The sequence below is a fragment of the Cervus canadensis genome, chromosome 26, assembly GCF_019320065.1.
Source record: "Cervus canadensis isolate Bull #8, Minnesota chromosome 26, ASM1932006v1, whole genome shotgun sequence".
Classification (NCBI taxonomy): Eukaryota; Metazoa; Chordata; class Mammalia; order Artiodactyla; family Cervidae; genus Cervus; species Cervus canadensis.
The window spans coordinates 28,550,487-28,568,547 of record NC_057411.1 but is presented as its reverse complement, the minus strand read 5'-3'; the positions used below and the strand labels follow the sequence as shown (position 1 = coordinate 28,568,547).

At 41.6% G+C, this 18,061-nt stretch overlaps 1 protein-coding gene and 1 non-coding gene across 3 annotated transcripts; one reads left to right on the top strand and one right to left on the bottom strand.

The window, feature by feature from the left end:
* Positions 1 to 3,248: 3,248 nt before the first annotated feature.
* Positions 3,249 to 3,320, bottom strand: TRNAA-UGC. The gene has a single exon. It is a non-coding gene; the product is annotated as a tRNA-Ala (tRNA).
* An 11,803-nt stretch (positions 3,321 to 15,123) lies between these two features.
* On the top strand, positions 15,124 to 15,677 carry LOC122428149 (transcription and mRNA export factor ENY2). 2 transcript variants are annotated; one of them, XM_043447962.1, is made up of 2 exons: positions 15,124 to 15,198; positions 15,271 to 15,677. In XM_043447962.1, exon 2 carries the CDS (start codon positions 15,283 to 15,285, stop codon positions 15,571 to 15,573), a length of 291 nt encoding a protein of 96 aa, XP_043303897.1. In that variant the 5' UTR covers positions 15,124 to 15,198; positions 15,271 to 15,282; the 3' UTR covers positions 15,574 to 15,677. The 2 variants fall into 2 exon arrangements, with proteins under 2 accessions (XP_043303897.1, XP_043303896.1); XM_043447961.1 differs by having other exon boundaries at positions 15,130 to 15,677.
* Positions 15,678 to 18,061: the final 2,384 nt, after the last annotated feature.

The window sequence follows — 18,061 nt, the reverse complement described above, 5'->3', positions numbered from 1 at the left end:
AGACAGTGGTCTGTTCCAATACTGTATCCACTCCAATATGACCTTTCATTAAAAATAAAGTAAAATAAAATGCAGGGCTTCCCTGGTGGTTCAGTGGTAAAAAAAAAAAAAACCCGCCTACCAATGGAAGGACAGGGTTTGATTCCCGGTCAGGGAAGGTCCTACTTGCGGTGGAGCAACCAAGCATGTACGCCACAACTTCTAAACCCGTGCTCTAGAGCTGGGGAGCCACAGCAAGAGACGCCACCACGAGAAGCCCAAGCGCTGCAAACAGAGAGTAGCCCCTGCTTGCTGCAGTAAGAGGAAGCCCTCGGAGCAACAAAGACCTAGCACAACCAAAAATAAATAATTAAAATAAAACCTAAAAATTCGGTCTCTCGTGGTAGGGAATTGCAGAAGCAAGATAATCTGCTAAAACTATCTCATTCTTGGCTGTTCTCAAAGTTGAGTGTTCACATCAGACACCTAGGGGGCATAAAATGGTGATTCCTGGGCCCCAGACCAGATCTACTTGGAATCTCTGCGGTGGATCCAAGGAGCTGGTGTGGCCATGAAGATGGAAAATCCCTGTCCTTTTCCATATCTCGGATGTTCCAATGGCTTTGTAAAACACGCATCCACTTTCTACGCTGCTCTGGTGGATCAGCAGTAAAGAATATGCCTGCGATACTGGACACCGGGGTTCGGTCCCTGGGTAGGGAAGATCCCCTAGAGACAGGAATGGCAATCCACTCCATATTCCTGCCTGGAGAATTGCATGGACAGAGGACCCTGGTGGGCTACCGTCCATAGGGTCACAGAGACAGATGTGACTGAGTGATTAACACATTCACTTTTCACTGAGAAGACACACCTGCAAACTTATTATACAGACTCATTTACAAGCCCCATTCAAATATCTGAATCAGTATCTCCAAGACAGAGAGGCTTGGGAATTGGTCTTTTAAATCAGCTCCTTGTATTTTTTTTTTAATAAAAAAATTTGAGCAAGCTCCTAGATGATTAAAAAAAAAAGGACAGGGAAGCTATCGTCAGACTAGCAGAGAACACACATCACAGATAAGCCATGAATTAAATCTTTGGATTAAATATCCAATTCCAGTTCAGTGTGCTGTGGCCAGTTAGGATGGGGTCACACAGTATAAAATATGACCATTTATACCTTGGAAAGAAACGTCAGGAGTTCTGGAACATAACAAGGACAACAAAGAGCAAAAGTAGGACTTACCTGGTGGTCCAGTGGCTAAGACACCAAATGCAGTGGGGTGGGGTTCAATCCCTGGTCAGGGAATTAGATCCCGCATGCCTCAACTAAAGATCTCTCATGTTGCAACTAAGACCCAGTGGAGTCGTGTAAATATATAAATATTTAAGAAAAGAAAAGAGCAAAGGTGTAATCTAAGTAAAGGTTTGAGGGGTTTTCAGTTTATTGCAAATGAAATTGGCAATTCTAGGATGAATGAAGTAAGAAAGGATGTGGAATAAGGGGAGTTTACGCTGGAAACTGAGAGCACAAGTAGAGATCGCAGGCTAAGTTCTCAGTGGTGGACTTCATGTTCCCCTTTGCTTGCACTGTCCCGAGTGGATCCATGACTTTTACAACTAATGGAGCTCTGCCCTAATGGGAAGAGTTGCTCAGAAGCAAAGGAAATGGATACATTATGGAAACTCTGATTCCACGCAGCTATCCCCATAAAATTCCTAAAAGTCTTGCCAATGATGAAATAAGCTCTGAATATAAAAGTAGAGGCCACTTCAATCCAGTGACTACCTGCTATAATGCCTAACTATTTGGCCCCATGACATGTCATGTGCTCCTCTAGACCAACTTTTTGGTTGTAGGACCCTTCGCACTATTAAAAAATGAGAATTTAAGAGCTTTTTTGTGGGTTATATTTATTGATATTTACTGTACCTGAAATTAAAGCAGAAATCTTCAACATTTTAATTTATTTATTCATTTTAAATTAACAGTAATTAATGTGTATGTTGAGTGCTGAAGAATTGATGCTTTCAAATTGTGGGGCTGGAGAAGACTCTTGAGAGTCCCTTGGACTGCAAGGAGGCCAAACCAGTCAGTCCTAAAGGAAATGAACCCTGAATATTCATTGCAAGGACTGATGCTGAAGCTGAAGCTCCAATACTTTGACAAAGAGCTGACTCATTGGAAAAGATCCTGACAATGGCAAAGATTGAAGGCAACAGGAGAGAGGGGCGGCAGAGGGCGAGATAATTAGAAAGCATCATCCACTCAATGGAAATGACTTTGAGCAAACTCCTGGACCTAGTGAAGGACAGGGAAGCCTTTTGTGCTACAGTCCATGGGGTCTCAAAGAGTCGGACATGACTTAACGACTTAACAACAACAGTGTTGACATAAATATTTTTCAAAAAATTAAGCAATAGAACTGTCATTGTTTTACATTTTTGGCGAGTATTGTTAATGTCTGGCTTAATAAAAGACAGCTGGATTTCTCATATCTGCTTCTGTGTTCGTCAGGTGTGACATCATATGTGTGTAAGCCTCTAGGAAATGCCAGGGAATGCGAGTGAAAAGTGAGAGTGAAAAAAGGCCACAGTGACTCCCTCAAAAGGTTTGGGGGAATTCTCAGATGTCCCGACTATATTCTGTGAATTGCTGCTGTAGCTATTGCAGTGAAAAGGAATATAGGCCAGGCCTTGGAAAAGCATTAATTATTTTTCCTTCTTGAACATAAAGTTTCTTCCTTGATTCTTAACCTTAGCCTTTAGCTTCATAACTCTTTCCATCCCCTCACCAAATTCATTCTCCACTGCTAACAGCATCTTAAAATAATGAGTTGACATTTATAGAGCAGTTTTTACATGCCAGAAAGAAAGATAGATAGTCATGTCCAACTCTTGCGAATCCATGAACTATAGCCTGCCAGGCTCTTCTGTACATGGAATTCTCCTGCCAAGAATACTGGAGTGGGTTGCCATTTCCTTCTCCAGGGGAACTTCCTGACCCAGGAACCGAACTCAAGTCTCCCGCATTGCAGACAGATGCTTTACTGACTAAGCCACAAAGGAAGCTTTGAAGTGAAAGTTGCTCAGAAGTGTCCAACTCGTTGCAACTCCATGGACTGTGGAATATTCCAGGCCAGAAAACTGGAGTGGGCAGCCTTTCCCTTTTCCAGGGGATCTTCCCAACCCAGGGATCGAACCTAGGTATCCTGCATTGCAGATAGATTCTTTACCAGCTGAGTAACGAGGGAAGCCCCAAAATGTGGAGATGCCGGGGATTGAACCCGGGGCCTCATACATGCAAAGCATGTGCTCTACCACTGAGCTACATCCCCTACCCTCTACATGCCAGGTCCTAAACAAAGCACTCTACATTCATTGTTTCTTTTCATCTTTATTTCAACCTGTGAGATGTTAGAAAAAATATATATTTGGTCTCTGTGGTTCCTGGCACAGAGCGCCTAAAACCATTGACATTTGCTAAGTGATAAGAGCACTGGGAGGAGCATCTTTTGTTTAAACCTGGTCCCTAAATCCCTTGGAATTTCCTGGGTAACAAGCCTGTCTTTTGTTCTAGTCAGGTGCCCCTGGGTGGGCTCCTGCTTGGGGCCTGGTCACCAGAAAGATAAGACAGGATCAGAAGCTTGGAATTTTCAGCCACATCCTCCATTCTCTAGAGAAGGAAGAGGGCTGGAAATGGGTTGATGATCAATCATGCCTACGTGATGAAACCGCCATAAAAATCCCCAAAGGACCGGATTCTGAGAAACTTCTATGTTGGTGAATACATGGTGGTGCTGAGAGAGGGCACACCCAGAGGGCAGGGAAGCCCCCACATATCTGGCCCTACACATTCCTTCCATCTGGACATTCATCTGTTTAGCCTTTATCATATCTTTTTATAATCCACTGGTCAACAGGGAGTGAACTGTTTTCTTGAGTTCTCTGAGCTGCTGTAGCAAATGAACTGATCCTGAGTGGGGAGGGAGTTGTGTATAGCTCATTGGTCAGAAGCACAGGAAACAACCTGGACTTGTGATTATCATCTGAAGTTGGACAGTCTTGTAGGACTGAACCCTTCACCTAGGAGCTGATAGTATCTCCAGGCAGAGTATCAGAACTGAGTTAGGTTGTAAGACACAGAGCTGGTGTCACAGAGAATTATTTGGTGCGGGAAAAGCAGCCACTCATCTGGTATCAGAAGGTTTTTTTTTTTTTTTTTGGTATCAGAAGTTTTGAGGGACTTCCCCATTGGTACAGTGGATAAGAATCTGCCTTCCAGTGCAGGGGACACAGGTTCAATCCCTGGTTCGGGAAGATTCCACATCCCAGGGCCAGTGGGGGTGGGGGTGGAGGCAGCAACTGAAATCTGTGCACAACTCCTGAAGCCCGTGAGTCTAGAGCCTGCGCTCCACAAAAACAGAAGCCACTGCAATGAGAAGCCCAAGCTCCTCAACGAAGAATAGCTCACTAAAACTAGAGAAGGCCTGCTCACAGCAAGACCCAGCGCAACCAAAAATTAATCAATTAAAAGCAAAATAGATTATTGTGAATTAAAGGAAAAACATATTTTTTAAAAAAATGTTCTGAGCCTGGCAATAGTGTGAGAGTAAGGAAGACACACAGGAGGAAAACTGAGGGTTGTTTTTTTTTTTTTTTGCACAATCCCAGAAGACAGTTTTATCCTAGGGATAATTATTATCCCTAAATTACTGATGCGGAAAACAGCTCTGGAGAAAGGCAGCAACAGGCTCTGAATTACAGATCAAGTAAGTTAAGAAATCAGGAATCTAACCCAGGGAAGCCCCTGTCGTGAAGGAAAGTGAAGCATTTATTGCAGGGCACCAAGCAAGGAGTCCTGGCTTCCTTGGTGGCTCAGCTGGTAAAGAATCTGCCTGCAATGCAGGAGACCTGGGTTTGATCCCTGGGTTGGGAAGATCCCCTGGAACAGTAAATGGAAACCTGCTCTGGTATTCTTGCCTAGAAAATTCCACGGACAGAGGAGCCTACAGGCTACAGTTGATGGGGTCACAAAGAGTTGGACACAGTGGAGTGACTAACACTTTCACTTTGAAGCAAGGAGTCAAGGACAGTTAGTGCTTAAAAGACTCAGAACTCCCCAAGGCTTGCAGGGAAATGTTTTTAAAAACAAGATAAGGGAGGGGGTTGGTGTCAGCTCAAGGACATGCTTCTGACTGGTGGTGAGGTAATTGTGGGAGTCAACATCATCAACCTTCTGGTTCCATCTGGTCTGGGGTCTTCATCCTTGTGGGCAGCAGACAGTTAACTTCTTCCATCTGGTAGGGGTTTCAGTATTTGCAAAACAGCTCAAAGGATGTGACTCAGAATATCATGTATAGCCCTCGAGGAGGAACTGAAGGTCCTTGACTTTGTTTAATGGCTGAACTGTTATTATTTTGTCTTGCTTGACTGTTTTCCTTGCTGCGTTTTCTCTTTCCTCTGATTAAACTCACTTTGTGGAACTCAGGGAAGGTCTACAAGGCTACAGTTTTTCTATAGGGCAGGCAGAGGACAAGGAGGTTGGGAGAGTCTGTTCCAGGAAGACCCCATAGAATCCTGCTCAATTACAATTTTATGCATTCCATGTGCATTTTAAATTGTTTTAAGTTTTCAGAAGTTCAGCTCAGGAGACCACATGTCTATTAGGAATCCTTCAATTTGAAGTTTTCTGTTTTCCTGTGTACTCATCAGGGTTGCTCTATAATCTAACTTCAGAAAGTTTTCAGTCTTTGGCTAAATATTGTTTTTGGGGAAACCTGTTCTTAAACTCACTTTGCATTTGGGAGGAATATTTTCGTCAATACTTTTTGTTTCTGGCCACACCATTGTAACAGGAGGGAAAGGGGCAAGGCACAGCTTTTGAAAGAATGACATAGCCCAAGGACACAGCATAAACCAGTTAGAATCAAGTGGGACAAAGATGGCAGACAAGACTAGACCTTGATCCTCTGGGACAAAGATGGCAGACAAGACTAGACCTTGATCCTCAATCAGCAAGTGAAATGACACAACCAGAGGTGCCATGACAGTTCCAAGGGACTGTCAGAAGTTCAAGGAGTGGGTGGTGGCCCAAAACCTGGAAATCTCCACCCCTTCCCAAAAATAGTTGGAATAATCCTCCCACAGATCCTGAACTTGAAACTACAATTCTCTGGCCACCTAATGTGAAGAACTGACTCATTTGAAAAGACCCTGATGCTGGGAAAGATTGAAGGCAGGAGGAGAAGGGGATGACAGAGGATGAGATGGTTGGATGGCATCACCGATTCAATGGACATGAGTTTGAGTAAGCACCAGGAGTTGGTGATGGACAGGGAAGCCTGTTGTGCTGCAGTCTATGGGGTCACAGAGTCAGACACGACTGAGCAACTGAACTGAACCGAATCCTCTCACTCATTAGCGTATGAAATTCAGCTCAGTTCAGTTCAGTTGCTCAGTTGTGTCTGACTCTTTGCTTAGTCAAGCTCATGTCCATTGAATTGGCGATGCCATCCAACCATCTCATCCTCTGTCTCCTTCTCCTCCCGCTTTCACTCTTTCCAGCATCAGGGTCTTTTTCAAATGAGTCAGTTCTTTGCATTGGGAGGCCAGAGAATTGGAATTTCAGCTCCAACACCAGTACTTCAAGTGAATATTCAGGACTGATTTCCTTTAGGATGGACTGGTTGGATCTCCTCGCAGTCCAAGGGACTTTCAAGAATCTTCTCCAAAACCACAGTTCAAAATCATCAATTCTTCGGTGTTCAGTTTTCTTTATAGTGCAATTCTCACATCCTTACATGTCTACTAGAAAAACCATAGCTTTGACTAGATGAACCTTTATTGGCAAAGTAATATCTCTGCTTTTTAATATGCTGTCTAAGTTGGTCATAGCTTTTCATCCAAGGAGCAAGCATCTTTTAAATTTCATGGCTGCAGTCAACCATCTGCAGTGATTTTGGAGCCCCCCAAAATAAAGTCTCTCACTGTTTCCATTGTTTCTCCATCTATTTGATGTGAAGTGATGGGACCAGATGCCATGATCTTAGTTTTTTGAATGTTAAGTTTCAAGCCAGCTTTTCCACTCTCCTTTTTCACTTTCATCAAGAGGCTCTTCAATTCCTCTTTGCTTTCTGCCATAAGGGTGGTGTCATCTGCATATCTGAGGTTATTTGTATTTCTCCCGGCAATCTTGATTTCAGCTCGTGCTTCATCCAGCCCAGCATTTCTCACAATGTACCCTGCATATAAGTTAAATAAGTAGGGTGACAATATATGGCCTTGACGTACTACTTTCCTGATTTGGAACCAGTCTGTGGTTCCATGTCCGGTTCTAACTGTTGCTTCTTGACCTGCATACAGGTTTCTTAGGAGGAGGAAAGGTGGCCTGGTATTCCCATCTCTTGAAGAACTTCCCACAGTTTGTTGTGATCCACACGGTCAAAGGCTTTGGTATAGTCAATAAAGCAGAAATAGATGTTTTTCAGGAACTCTCTTGTTTTTTGATGATCCAACGGATGTTGGCAATTTGATCTCTGGTTCCTCTACCTTTTCTAAATCCAGCTTGAACATCTGGAAGTTCACAGTTCACATACTGTTGAAGCCTGGCTTGGAGAATTTTGAGCATTACTTTACTAGTGTGTGAGATAAGTGCAATTGTGCAGTAGTTTGAACATTCCTTGGCATTGTCTTTCTTTGGGATTGGAGTGAAAACTGACCTTTTCCAGTTCTGTGGCCACTGCTGAGTTTTCCAAATTTTCTGGCATATTGAGTGCAATATTTTCTCAGCATCATCTTTTAGGATTTGAAATAGCTCAACTGGAATTCAATCACCTCCACTAGCTTTGTTTGTAGTGATGCTTCCTAAGGCCCACTTGACTTTGCACTCCAGGATGTCTGGCTCTAGGTGAGCGATCACATCATCATGGTTGTCTGGGTCATGAAGATCTTTTTTGTATAGTTCTTCTGTGTATTCTTGCCACCTCTTCTTAATATTTTCTGCTTCTGTTAGGTCCATACCATTTATGTCCTTTATTGTGCCCATCTTTACATGAAATGTTCCTTGGTATCTCTGATTTTCTTGAAGAAATCTCTAGTCTTTCCCATTCTATTGTTTTTCTCTATTTCTTTGCATTGATCACTGATGATATGAAATTACCCAGCCTATAAAAACTAACTGCTCCACATTTCATGGCACACTCGCCCTCCGCGATGACCCACACTCTGTCTATGGAATGTGCTTCTCTCTGAATCTGAATAAATCTACATCTTACCTATGACTTTGTCTCTCACTGAATTCTTTCTGTGATGAGACATCAAGAACCTGAGCTTCGTTAGGTCCTGAAACCAGGTACCGTGCATTTTGACTGGGTTTGCATCCCAGACACGTGGGTTCAAGTCCCAAGCAGAGTTTTGGCTGGGTTTGAGTCCCAATCTGAGGTACATGGTTTCACCATGAAGCTTGCAGGAACCTGGTTCCCCGACCAGGGATTGAACCCATACTCCCTGCATTGGAAGCACAGAGCCTTAACCACTGGACTGCCAGGGAAGTCCTTGTTACTAGTGTTCTACTCATTTGTAGTGGGTTGGATAGTGTCACTCAGAAACTCAGGTTGGGATGTGACCTTATTTGGAAATGGAGTCTTTTGCAGATGTAATTAAGATAAGTCTTAAAATGGCATCATACTGGATTAGGGTGGGCCCTAAATCCAATGAATGTCCTTAGAAAAGACAGAAAAAAAAAGAAAAGACAGAAAAAGACACAGTAATGTTGGGAAGGTCCATCTAGTCAAAGCTATGGTTTTTCAGTAGTCATGTGTGGATGTGAGAGTTAGACCAAAAAGAAAGCTGAGCACTGAAGAACTGATGCTTTTGAACTGTCATATTGGAAAAAGCTCTTGAGAGTTCCTTGGACAGCGAGGAGATCAAACCATTCAATCCTAAAAGAAATCAGTCCTGAATATTCTTTGGAAGGACTGATGCTGAAGCTCCAATAATTTCACCACCTGATGTGAAGAACTGACTCATTAGAAAAGACCCTGATGCTGGGAAAGATTGAAGGCAGGAGGAGAAGGGGACAACAGAGGATGAGATGGTTGGATGACATCACCAACTCAATGGACATGAGTTTGAGCAAGCTCCAGGAGTTGCTGATGGACAGGGAAGCCTGGTGTGCTGCAGTCCATGGGGATACAAACAGTTGGACACAACTGAGTGACTGACCTGAGCTGAACGTAGGGAAGAGAGCTTCCTCAATGGCTCTAGTGGTAAAGGACCTGCCTGTCAATGCAGGAGACGTAAGAGATGCCAGTTCAATCCCTAGGTTGGGAAGATCCCCAGGAGGAGGGCAGGGCCACCCACTCCAGTCTTCTTGCCTGGAAAATCCCATGGACTGAAGAGCCTTGTGGGCTATGGTCCATGGGGTCACAAAAGAGTTGGACATGACTAAATCTACTTAGCACACAACACAGGAAAGAAAAGACGGACATGCAAAGATGGGGACAGAGATGAGAGTTGGCTGCCACTGCCGTGGAGCCACCAGTACTAGGCAGGGGCATGGAAGGATTCTCCTTCAGACTTCCGGACTCCAGAACGGTGAGAGAAATTTCTGTTCTTTCACATCTCCCAGCATGTGGTACTTTGTTACAGCAGCCCTAAAGAACTAATATACTAGCCTTCAAGACCTGGCCCCAAATTGACCTCCTTTCTATGGCCTTCCCTCGTCATTTAAGATGTAAGTATTTCTCCCTCCTCCAAACCCCAAGAATCCTTGCTGTCTGCACCATTCCTGAGGACTCAGGGTTTTGTTGTGTGTGTGTCAGCTTCTTCAGAGGGCAAGTTTGGTTTTTAACCCTTCCTTGAGTCTCTGGTTATCTCCTAACTCAGTGATGTTGTTGCAGGAAAAGTGGAGAGCAAGAGAATGGTCATGGCCCAGGTCTCAGGCGAGTTCTTGGGATGGCTGCCAAGTGAGGGTCCTTGGCTTCATGCAGGAAGGAATTCCACAGCGAGCCGACATAGAGTGAAAGCATGTGTTTATTCGAGGAGATACACACTCCACAGACAGAGGTGTGCACCGTCTCAGAAAGTGAGGGTGGACCTGAAATACGGCCTTGTCGTGCTAAGTCACCTCAGTCGTGTCCAACTCTGTGAGATCCTGTGAACTGTAGCCCTCCAGGCTCCTGTGTCCATGGGATTCTCCAGGCAAGAATACTGGAGTAGATTGCCATTCCCTTCTCCAGGGGATCTTCCCGACCCAGGGAAAGAACCGGCATGTCTTATGTTTAACCTGCAGTGGCAGGCGGGTTCTTCACCACCAGCATAGCTGGGAAGCCCGAAATATGGGCTGGTTTGTTTTTATGGGCTGGGCAATTTCACAAGCTAATGAGTAGGAGGTTTATTCCAACTATTTGGGGGCATGAAAGTGAAGTTGCTCAGTTCTGTATGACTCTTTGCAACCCCATGGACTGTAGCCTACCAGGCTCCTCTGTCCATGGGATTTTCCAGGCAAGAGTACTGGAGTGGGTTGCCATTTCCTTCTCAGAGGATCTTCCTGATCCAGGGATCAAACCCAGGCCTCCCGCATTGCAGGCAGACACTTTACCCTGTGAGCCACCAGGAAAGCCCTGAATTTGGGGAAGGGGCGGAGATTTCCTGGAATTGGGTCTCTGTCCCTTTTTTGACCTTTAAATCATCAACCTCTGAACTGTGAAGGCACCTGAGGGTATGATTTAGCTAATATGTTACGATGAGCTCATACTGAGGCTCGCGGTCTAGTGGAAGTTGACTTGTCTGACATCTTGGACCTAGTTAGTTCTAACCAGTTTATGTCCTGCCCTCAATGGCTGTCATTCTTTTAAAGGTTATGCCCAGCCTTCTTCCTGTGTCAATATATATTAAGCACATATTTTAAGTCCTTAATATGTGATTGTTGAATATAGTTTCCCCAATACTTTCTTTTTCATTTAATGAATCCATTCAACAAATAATTATTGAGTGCCTACATTGTGTCAAACATTTTTTCTTACCTCTGGGATAAATCTGTGAACCAAAAAGACAACATTCAGTCCTTGGGAAGCTTACTCTCTAATGAGAATGTAAGTTTCTGTGTTGAAATCCACGTGCCCTAGTTGCAGGTTGTAGACTAGTTTCTGTAGCTTTTCATGTCTCTTTATTGTCCAGAGCCAGTTTCTAGTGCTGGGACTATCCTGGCATCCTTTCAGGTCTTCTACTTGACTGCCAAGGACAGAGAGGAGAGGGTGAAATGATTTGAAGAGCTCTCAGTTCACGCAGAAAGTTTCTCTCTCATAAGCCACCCTTGTGTCCTAGCTTCTCTTTGCCCACTGAAACATGCTTGTAAGCTGTGTTGGAGCCAGCTTGTGGAGACCTTTTTTGTAGTCTGGATACAAGCCGAAAGAACAGGAAGGCACATGCAAATCTGGGCACAGCGTTAGCTTTGGTCTAGTATCAGACAGGCGGCTGGTGCCACTTTTGCCAGTATCTGTGGCTCATCAGCTGTCCTCCATTGCTGCCAAAATAAGGGGTTCTTGCCTTTCTAAGTGGGTACAAATTCTAGGCAGCAGGACCACAGATGTGGGATAAGTAGGGTGTATTTTCTTTAGGAGAAATATGTAGAACAAAGAATGGTGTTGTTCTCTAGTCTTAATTTGATGTTCAGCTCCAAGTAAATCTGTTGAGAGCCAGTCGCTCCGTAGCTAACTGAAGGGTGGGGGATGGTGACTGTACAGAGAGAATGACTGTGTGTCAATCAACCTTCCAGTAGGCAAATGCATGTTTAAAGATTCATGTGTGCATGCTCAGTCGCTCAGTTGTATCTGACTCTTTGTGGCCCCATGGACTGTAGCCCGCCAGGCTCCTCTGTCCATGGGATTCTCCAGCCAAGAATACTGGAGTGGGTTGCCATTTCCTTCTCCAGGAGGTCTTCCCTGACCCAGGGATCGAACCCGTGTCTCCTACCTTGGAAGGTGGGTTCTTTACCACTGCGCCACCTGGGAAGCCCCTTGTGTAAAGATTAATGCTTAGTTACTTGAGAATGTGGTGAAATAGCACTCAGAAACTGTTATTGGGAGGAAATAAGGTAAATTAACACAAACTTTCTAATATGCATTTTGTGAACATGTTTCAAAAGCCTTAAAATATTTATCCTCTTTAATCAAGTAATTTTATTTTCAGGAATTTATCCTGAGGAAATAATCTTATATTTGTGCCAAGACTTACTCAGAAAGATCTTTGCAGTGTTATTTACAATAGTGAGAAACAACACAAGGTTCAACAACAGAATCGGTTAAATTAAAAATGCTAATCTATGTGTTAGAATATGAGCTGTTAAAAATTATATTCAAAGGTTGAAAAATGTTCATTTTAAAATTAAGTGAGGGTTATGTGTACAGGAGGATTAACTATGGTATTCTGTATTCCTTGGGGGTATGATGGAAATTTGTGATAATAGAAACTAAAAATTCTTGTTCTCAAAGAATGTTTACATCTAATTTCCTCCTCCAGGGGATCTTCCCAACCCAGGGATCAAACCTGCATCTCTTATATCTCCTGCATTGGCAGGCAGATTCTTTACCACTAGTGCCACCTGGGAAACCCTTACATCTAATGGAAAATGCTTATAACGTATTATTGAGCGGAAAAGACAAATTATCAAGCAGTATGTATTGAGACATAGTAGGATTCATAGGATTTTATTTTTGTAAAACAAATTAATCTTTCTGTTCATTTTATATATTGTAAATATATATATATATAATGTTAACAGTGGCTGTCAATGGATGGTGCAAATACAGGACCTGCAGATTTTTTTTCTCTCACATTTATTTATATTTTGAAATGTCTATTTAAGAAGCATGTAATACTTTTTTATACCAAAAAAAAATATTAAAAGGGAGGAGAGCCTTTGAAAAGAAGAGGAGCAGAGAGTCCGACAGGTTTCTGAGTACTGTTTCATAACTTACTGGCTACATAAACTGGGGCAAGTTTCTTTGACTTCCTAAGCCTCAGTTTTATGTCTGTAATAAGGAAAAAAGTTGCCTACTTTATGGAGTGTATATGAAGATTATATAAAACAATGCAGATAAAGCTTTTATGTGATATCTAATAAAGTGAGGCTTGGTAAATGTTATTTTAATAAAACCTGTTTGACTTCTGCTATGGTCATGATAGTATAACTGGTATTGGTTAGCCTCCCTGCAGTAAATAACTAGAAAACTGGACAAAATGTGTAAAACAACTGTCCTCAGACATTGAACAACAGGCACTCAGAACTCTGATTCCTGAGAAAAATAAAACACATTTGGTGAGCCCTCTGATTTCCCAGGCTATCTGGACAATAGTACAGAGAAACAAGTTGCAAGCCGAACTTAGCAGCCTCACTGAGATGAGGAGATGGATATATAAACAGATCAGAGTTGTGCAGGTTGAGGCAACAGGAATTTGGAGGGCAAGTTTGCAGAGCAAAAGAAGGTTTAGAGAAAAAGGAATTTTTAAGTATATTCATTTGTTGTTGTCGTTTAGTTCCTAAGTCATGTCCAACTCTTTGTGACCCCATGGACTGTAGCCTGCCATCCTCCTCTGTCCATGGGATTCTCCAGGCAAGAATACTGGAGTGGGTTGCTATGCCCTCTTCTAAGGGATCTTCCTGACTCAGGGATGGAACTCGAGTCTCCTGCATTGGCAGGTGGATTCTTTATTGCTGAACCACCAGGGAAGCCCATAAGTATTCATAGGATCCCCTTAAGCCTTTGCCCAAATATTAGGCTGTACACGTGTAAGCTGAGACTCCATAAGCTGGGCACATAGAATAATTACTGGAGAAATAAAAATTACCAAGAACTTGCAAAATAAGCAATAACTGAAGCTTGAAGAGCGTTGAGAGACATTCTAGTTCCAGTTGGTTAGAACTCAGTAGACTCCAGAGATGCCATACCTTAGGAGCAAGGCTAGAGTAGTCTTAAAATGAAGGGGACTTTAGATCCTCCTAAGAAGAGTTTGAAGATAAACCTCAAAAAGACCAAGCTGATCCCCAACCAAATTAACTGCCTCCAAGAATAAAGCTCAGCACTTTTTAAGGGAAAGCAGCAAAAATCAGACACTCAATAACACGACACAAAATCCAGAATCTGGTAAAAAGATTACCAGATATGTGGGAAAACATGAAAATATGATCCTTAGCCAGGAAAAACAAGTCAGTCGAAACAGATACATAAATGACAGAAATGATGAAATTAGCAGACAAGGACTTAAAGAGAGCTATTGTAAATATGTTTAAGGATCTAAAGAAAAGCTCAACGAACACAATGAGCAAGTGTGTGTGAGCATTTAGTCATGTCTGACTCTTTGCAACCCCGTGGAATTTTCCAGTCAAGAATACTGGAGTGGTTGCCATTCTCTTCTCCAGGGAATCTTCCCCATCCAGGGATCAAATTTGCATCTCCTGCATTGGCAGGTGAATTCTTTACCACTGAGCCACCTAGGAAGCTTGAGAAACACAATGAGAAACATGGAAAATTATAATGAAAGAAACAAATGTAACTTCTAGACCTAAAAATCAGAGATGCGTAATTCACTACATGGGCTTAGCAGATGATTGCACAGGACAGAAGAACAAAAAGGACTTGAAGATACAGGCCCCCCAAAAAGTTCAAACTAAAGCTCAGAAAGAAAAGGAGAAAGAAAATACGTGTGTGCATACTAACATACATACAGAAACAGAACTCCAGTGACCTGTGGATCAACATCAAGCAATCTAACACGTGTAAATTGAGTATGGGAGAGATATCTAAAGAATAATAACTGGAATTCCAGATTTGATTGTAAAAATATATACTTGCCAAGAGACACAATAAGGTCCGCAAACTCCAAACAGAATAAATAGGTACAAAGAACCACATCTTGATATATTTTAATCAATATTCTGAAAACCAATGGTAAAGTACCTGTATTAAAAGCAGCCAGAGAAAGAAAGACACGTTACATTCAGGAGAACAAGGATAAGATTTTCCACTGAATTTATATCAAAAATAATGTAAGCCAAAAGACACAGAGTAGCATAGAAAAAGAGAAAAAATTATCTGAGAACTCTAGTATGCAATGAACATAACTTTTAAAAATGCAGATGAAATGCGTGTGCTAGCTTTCTGTGTGCTTAGGTGCCCGAGCTACTGAGGGTCTAGGTCCGGGCAGCCGAAGAGTGTGGTAGGTAACGGTCGTCAGCGCAAGGGTCATTTCGTCGCTGGGAAGGGACGGCCCTTGCCCGCGGTGATGGTGGTTAGCAAGATGAACAAAGATGCGCAGATGAGAGCAGCGATTAACCAAAAGTTGATAGAAACTGGAGAAAGAGAACGCCTCAAAGAGTTGCTGAGAGCTAAATTAATTGAATGTGGCTGGAAGGATCAGTTGAAGGCACACTGTAAAGAGGTAATTAAAGAAAAGGGACTAGAACACGTTACTGTTGATGACTTGGTGGCTGAAATCACACCAAAAGGCAGAGCCCTGGTACCTGACAGTGTAAAGAAGGAACTCCTACAAAGAATAAGAACATTCCTTGCTCAGCATGCCAGCCTTTAAGATTGAATTAGATTGTGTTGTTTTGTGGTTTTATTTCTAAAGTAAAACTTGCCATAAATTAGGAATCGACTTCCCAAAATAAAATCCTTTTTTGTATGATGGTATACAGTTTTCAGTAATGATGTATACATTGTATTGATTTTTTTCCCTAAATGTGTTATTTTAATAAATATCTCATGAATGAAAAAAAAAAATTAAAAAAAAAATAAATAAATAAAAATGCAGATGAAACAAAGATGTTTCTAGACAAATAAAAGCTAATTAATAGTAATTCTTGCTTGCATTATAATAGCTAATGATTAAAATAAAAAGCTAATTATTAGAAAATAATTATTACCTATAATACAAGAGATAGAAAAGGAAGCTCTTTAGTGTATAAGGAAAAAATACCAGCTCTACACAAAGGAATGACGGTCGCTGAAAATCGTAAATATGTGGGTAAATTTTTTCATTAAATTTTTCTTTAAAAATAATTGAGTATTTAAAGCAAAAGTAATATCAATATATTTGGGATCAATAACTTTATGCAGCAGTTCAATTTTATTTGATGGTAAACTGTGATAAGGTCAAGATGCAGACTGCAAACCCTACAGCAACCATTATAAAATTTTTAAAAGGTGTACAAACTAAAAGAGAAGATTAAATGACATATTAAAAACACTCAGTTTAAAAGAAGGCAGGAAACATGAATAAAAAAGAACAAAGAAGAAATGGGACTATCAGAAAACAAATAGCAAGATGGTTCTTTTAAAAAATGCAACATCATCAACATTTGCATTAAATGCAAATGGACTAAGGGGCTTCTCTGGTTGCTCAGTGGTAAAGAATCTGCCTGCTTATGTAGGAGACACAGGTTCAATCCCTGACCTGGGAAGATCCCACATCTTGCGGAGCAAATAAGCCCATGCACCACAACTATTGAGCCTGTGTTCTAGAGCCTGGGAGCCACAAGCACTGAAGCCCACGTGCCCTAGAGAACCATCACAACAAGAAGTCCTCACACCACAACTATGGAGTAGCCCCCACTCACCATGGGCAGAGAAAAGCCCTTGTAGCAACAAAGACCCAATACAGCCAAAAATAAATAAATAAGAGTATTTTTTTAAGAGTGTTTTTTTTAAAAAAACAAAAAATATATATAAATGGACTAAATATATCAACTAAAAGCAGAAATTGTTATACTGGAAGAAGACAAGATTCACATAGGTTGTCTAAAAGAAACACCCTCTAAATATAAGGACAGAGTTTAAAAGAATGAAGTAAAATATACCTTGCAAAATATTAATCAAAATAAGGCTATATTAAGGGCTATATTTGAACTTCAGGACAGGGACCCTTATCAATGACAGAGGGACATTTTATAATGATAAAATGGTGATTTCATTACAAAGACATAACAGTTCTAAATGTTTATTCACTTAGCAATAAGAGCTTCAAAGTATGTAAATTAGGGACTTACCTGATAGTCCTGGGCTTCCCAGGTGGTGCTAGTGGTAAAGAACCCGCCTGCTAATGCAGGAGACATAAGAGACTTGGGTTCCATCCCTGGGTTGGGAGGATCACCCGGAGCAGGGCACGGAACTCATTCCAGTTTTCTTGCCTGGACAATCTCATGGACAGAGGATCCTGGCGGGCTATAGACCGTAGGGTGGCAAAGATTTGGACATGAATGAAGTGACTTGGCACATGGCACTGGTAGTCCAGTGGGTAAGACTTCACGCTCCCAAATCAGGGGCCTGGGTTCCATTCCTGGTAGGGGAACTAAGATCCTGCATGGCACACTGCCCAGGCCAAAAAGAAAAAAAAAAAAAATGCATGAGGTGAAAACTGATAGGATTTAAAGAAGAAACAGACAAATCCACAACTGCATATATAATTGATTTGAAAACACTATCAAGATGACTTAATTGGCATAGATAAAATGCTATACCCAATGGTGGCAGGATACATATTCTTTTTAAGTACACATAGACTACTCACTGAGACCATATGCTAGGTTGTAAAATGTCTCAGTAATTTAAAAATGAGTATATTTTTAATGATAATGTAATTAAATGAGAAAAGTATACTTGTAAAATCTCCAAATATTTGGAAATTAAAGAATACATTTCTAAGCAACCCATGGGTCAAAGAAGAAATTATAAAAGAAGCTAGGAAATATCTCAAGTTGAATGATGATGAAAGTACAAAATATTAGAATTTGTGGGATTCATTTAAAGCAGTGCTTAGAGGAAAACTCATACTGTTGAATGCTTATATTAGACCCAAAGAAAAATTCTAAAATCAATATCTAAGAATTCCACTTAAGAAAGCAACAAAGAAGATCAAATTAAACTCAAAGTTAAGTTAGAAGATAGGAAATAAAAAGAGCAGAGATCAAGGAAATGAAAATTGGGCAAAAATAGAAAAATCAAGTGAGACAAATGTTGGTTTATTTTAAGGATCAATACAGTTGATAAACCTCTAGCTGGACTAAGGAGAGAACACA

What these genes read in the sequence shown, in the direction of transcription:
- LOC122428149 (XM_043447961.1), top strand. Translation starts at nt 15,268, where the DNA reads ATGGTGGTTAGCAAGATGAACAAAGATGCGCAGATGAGAGCAGCGATT.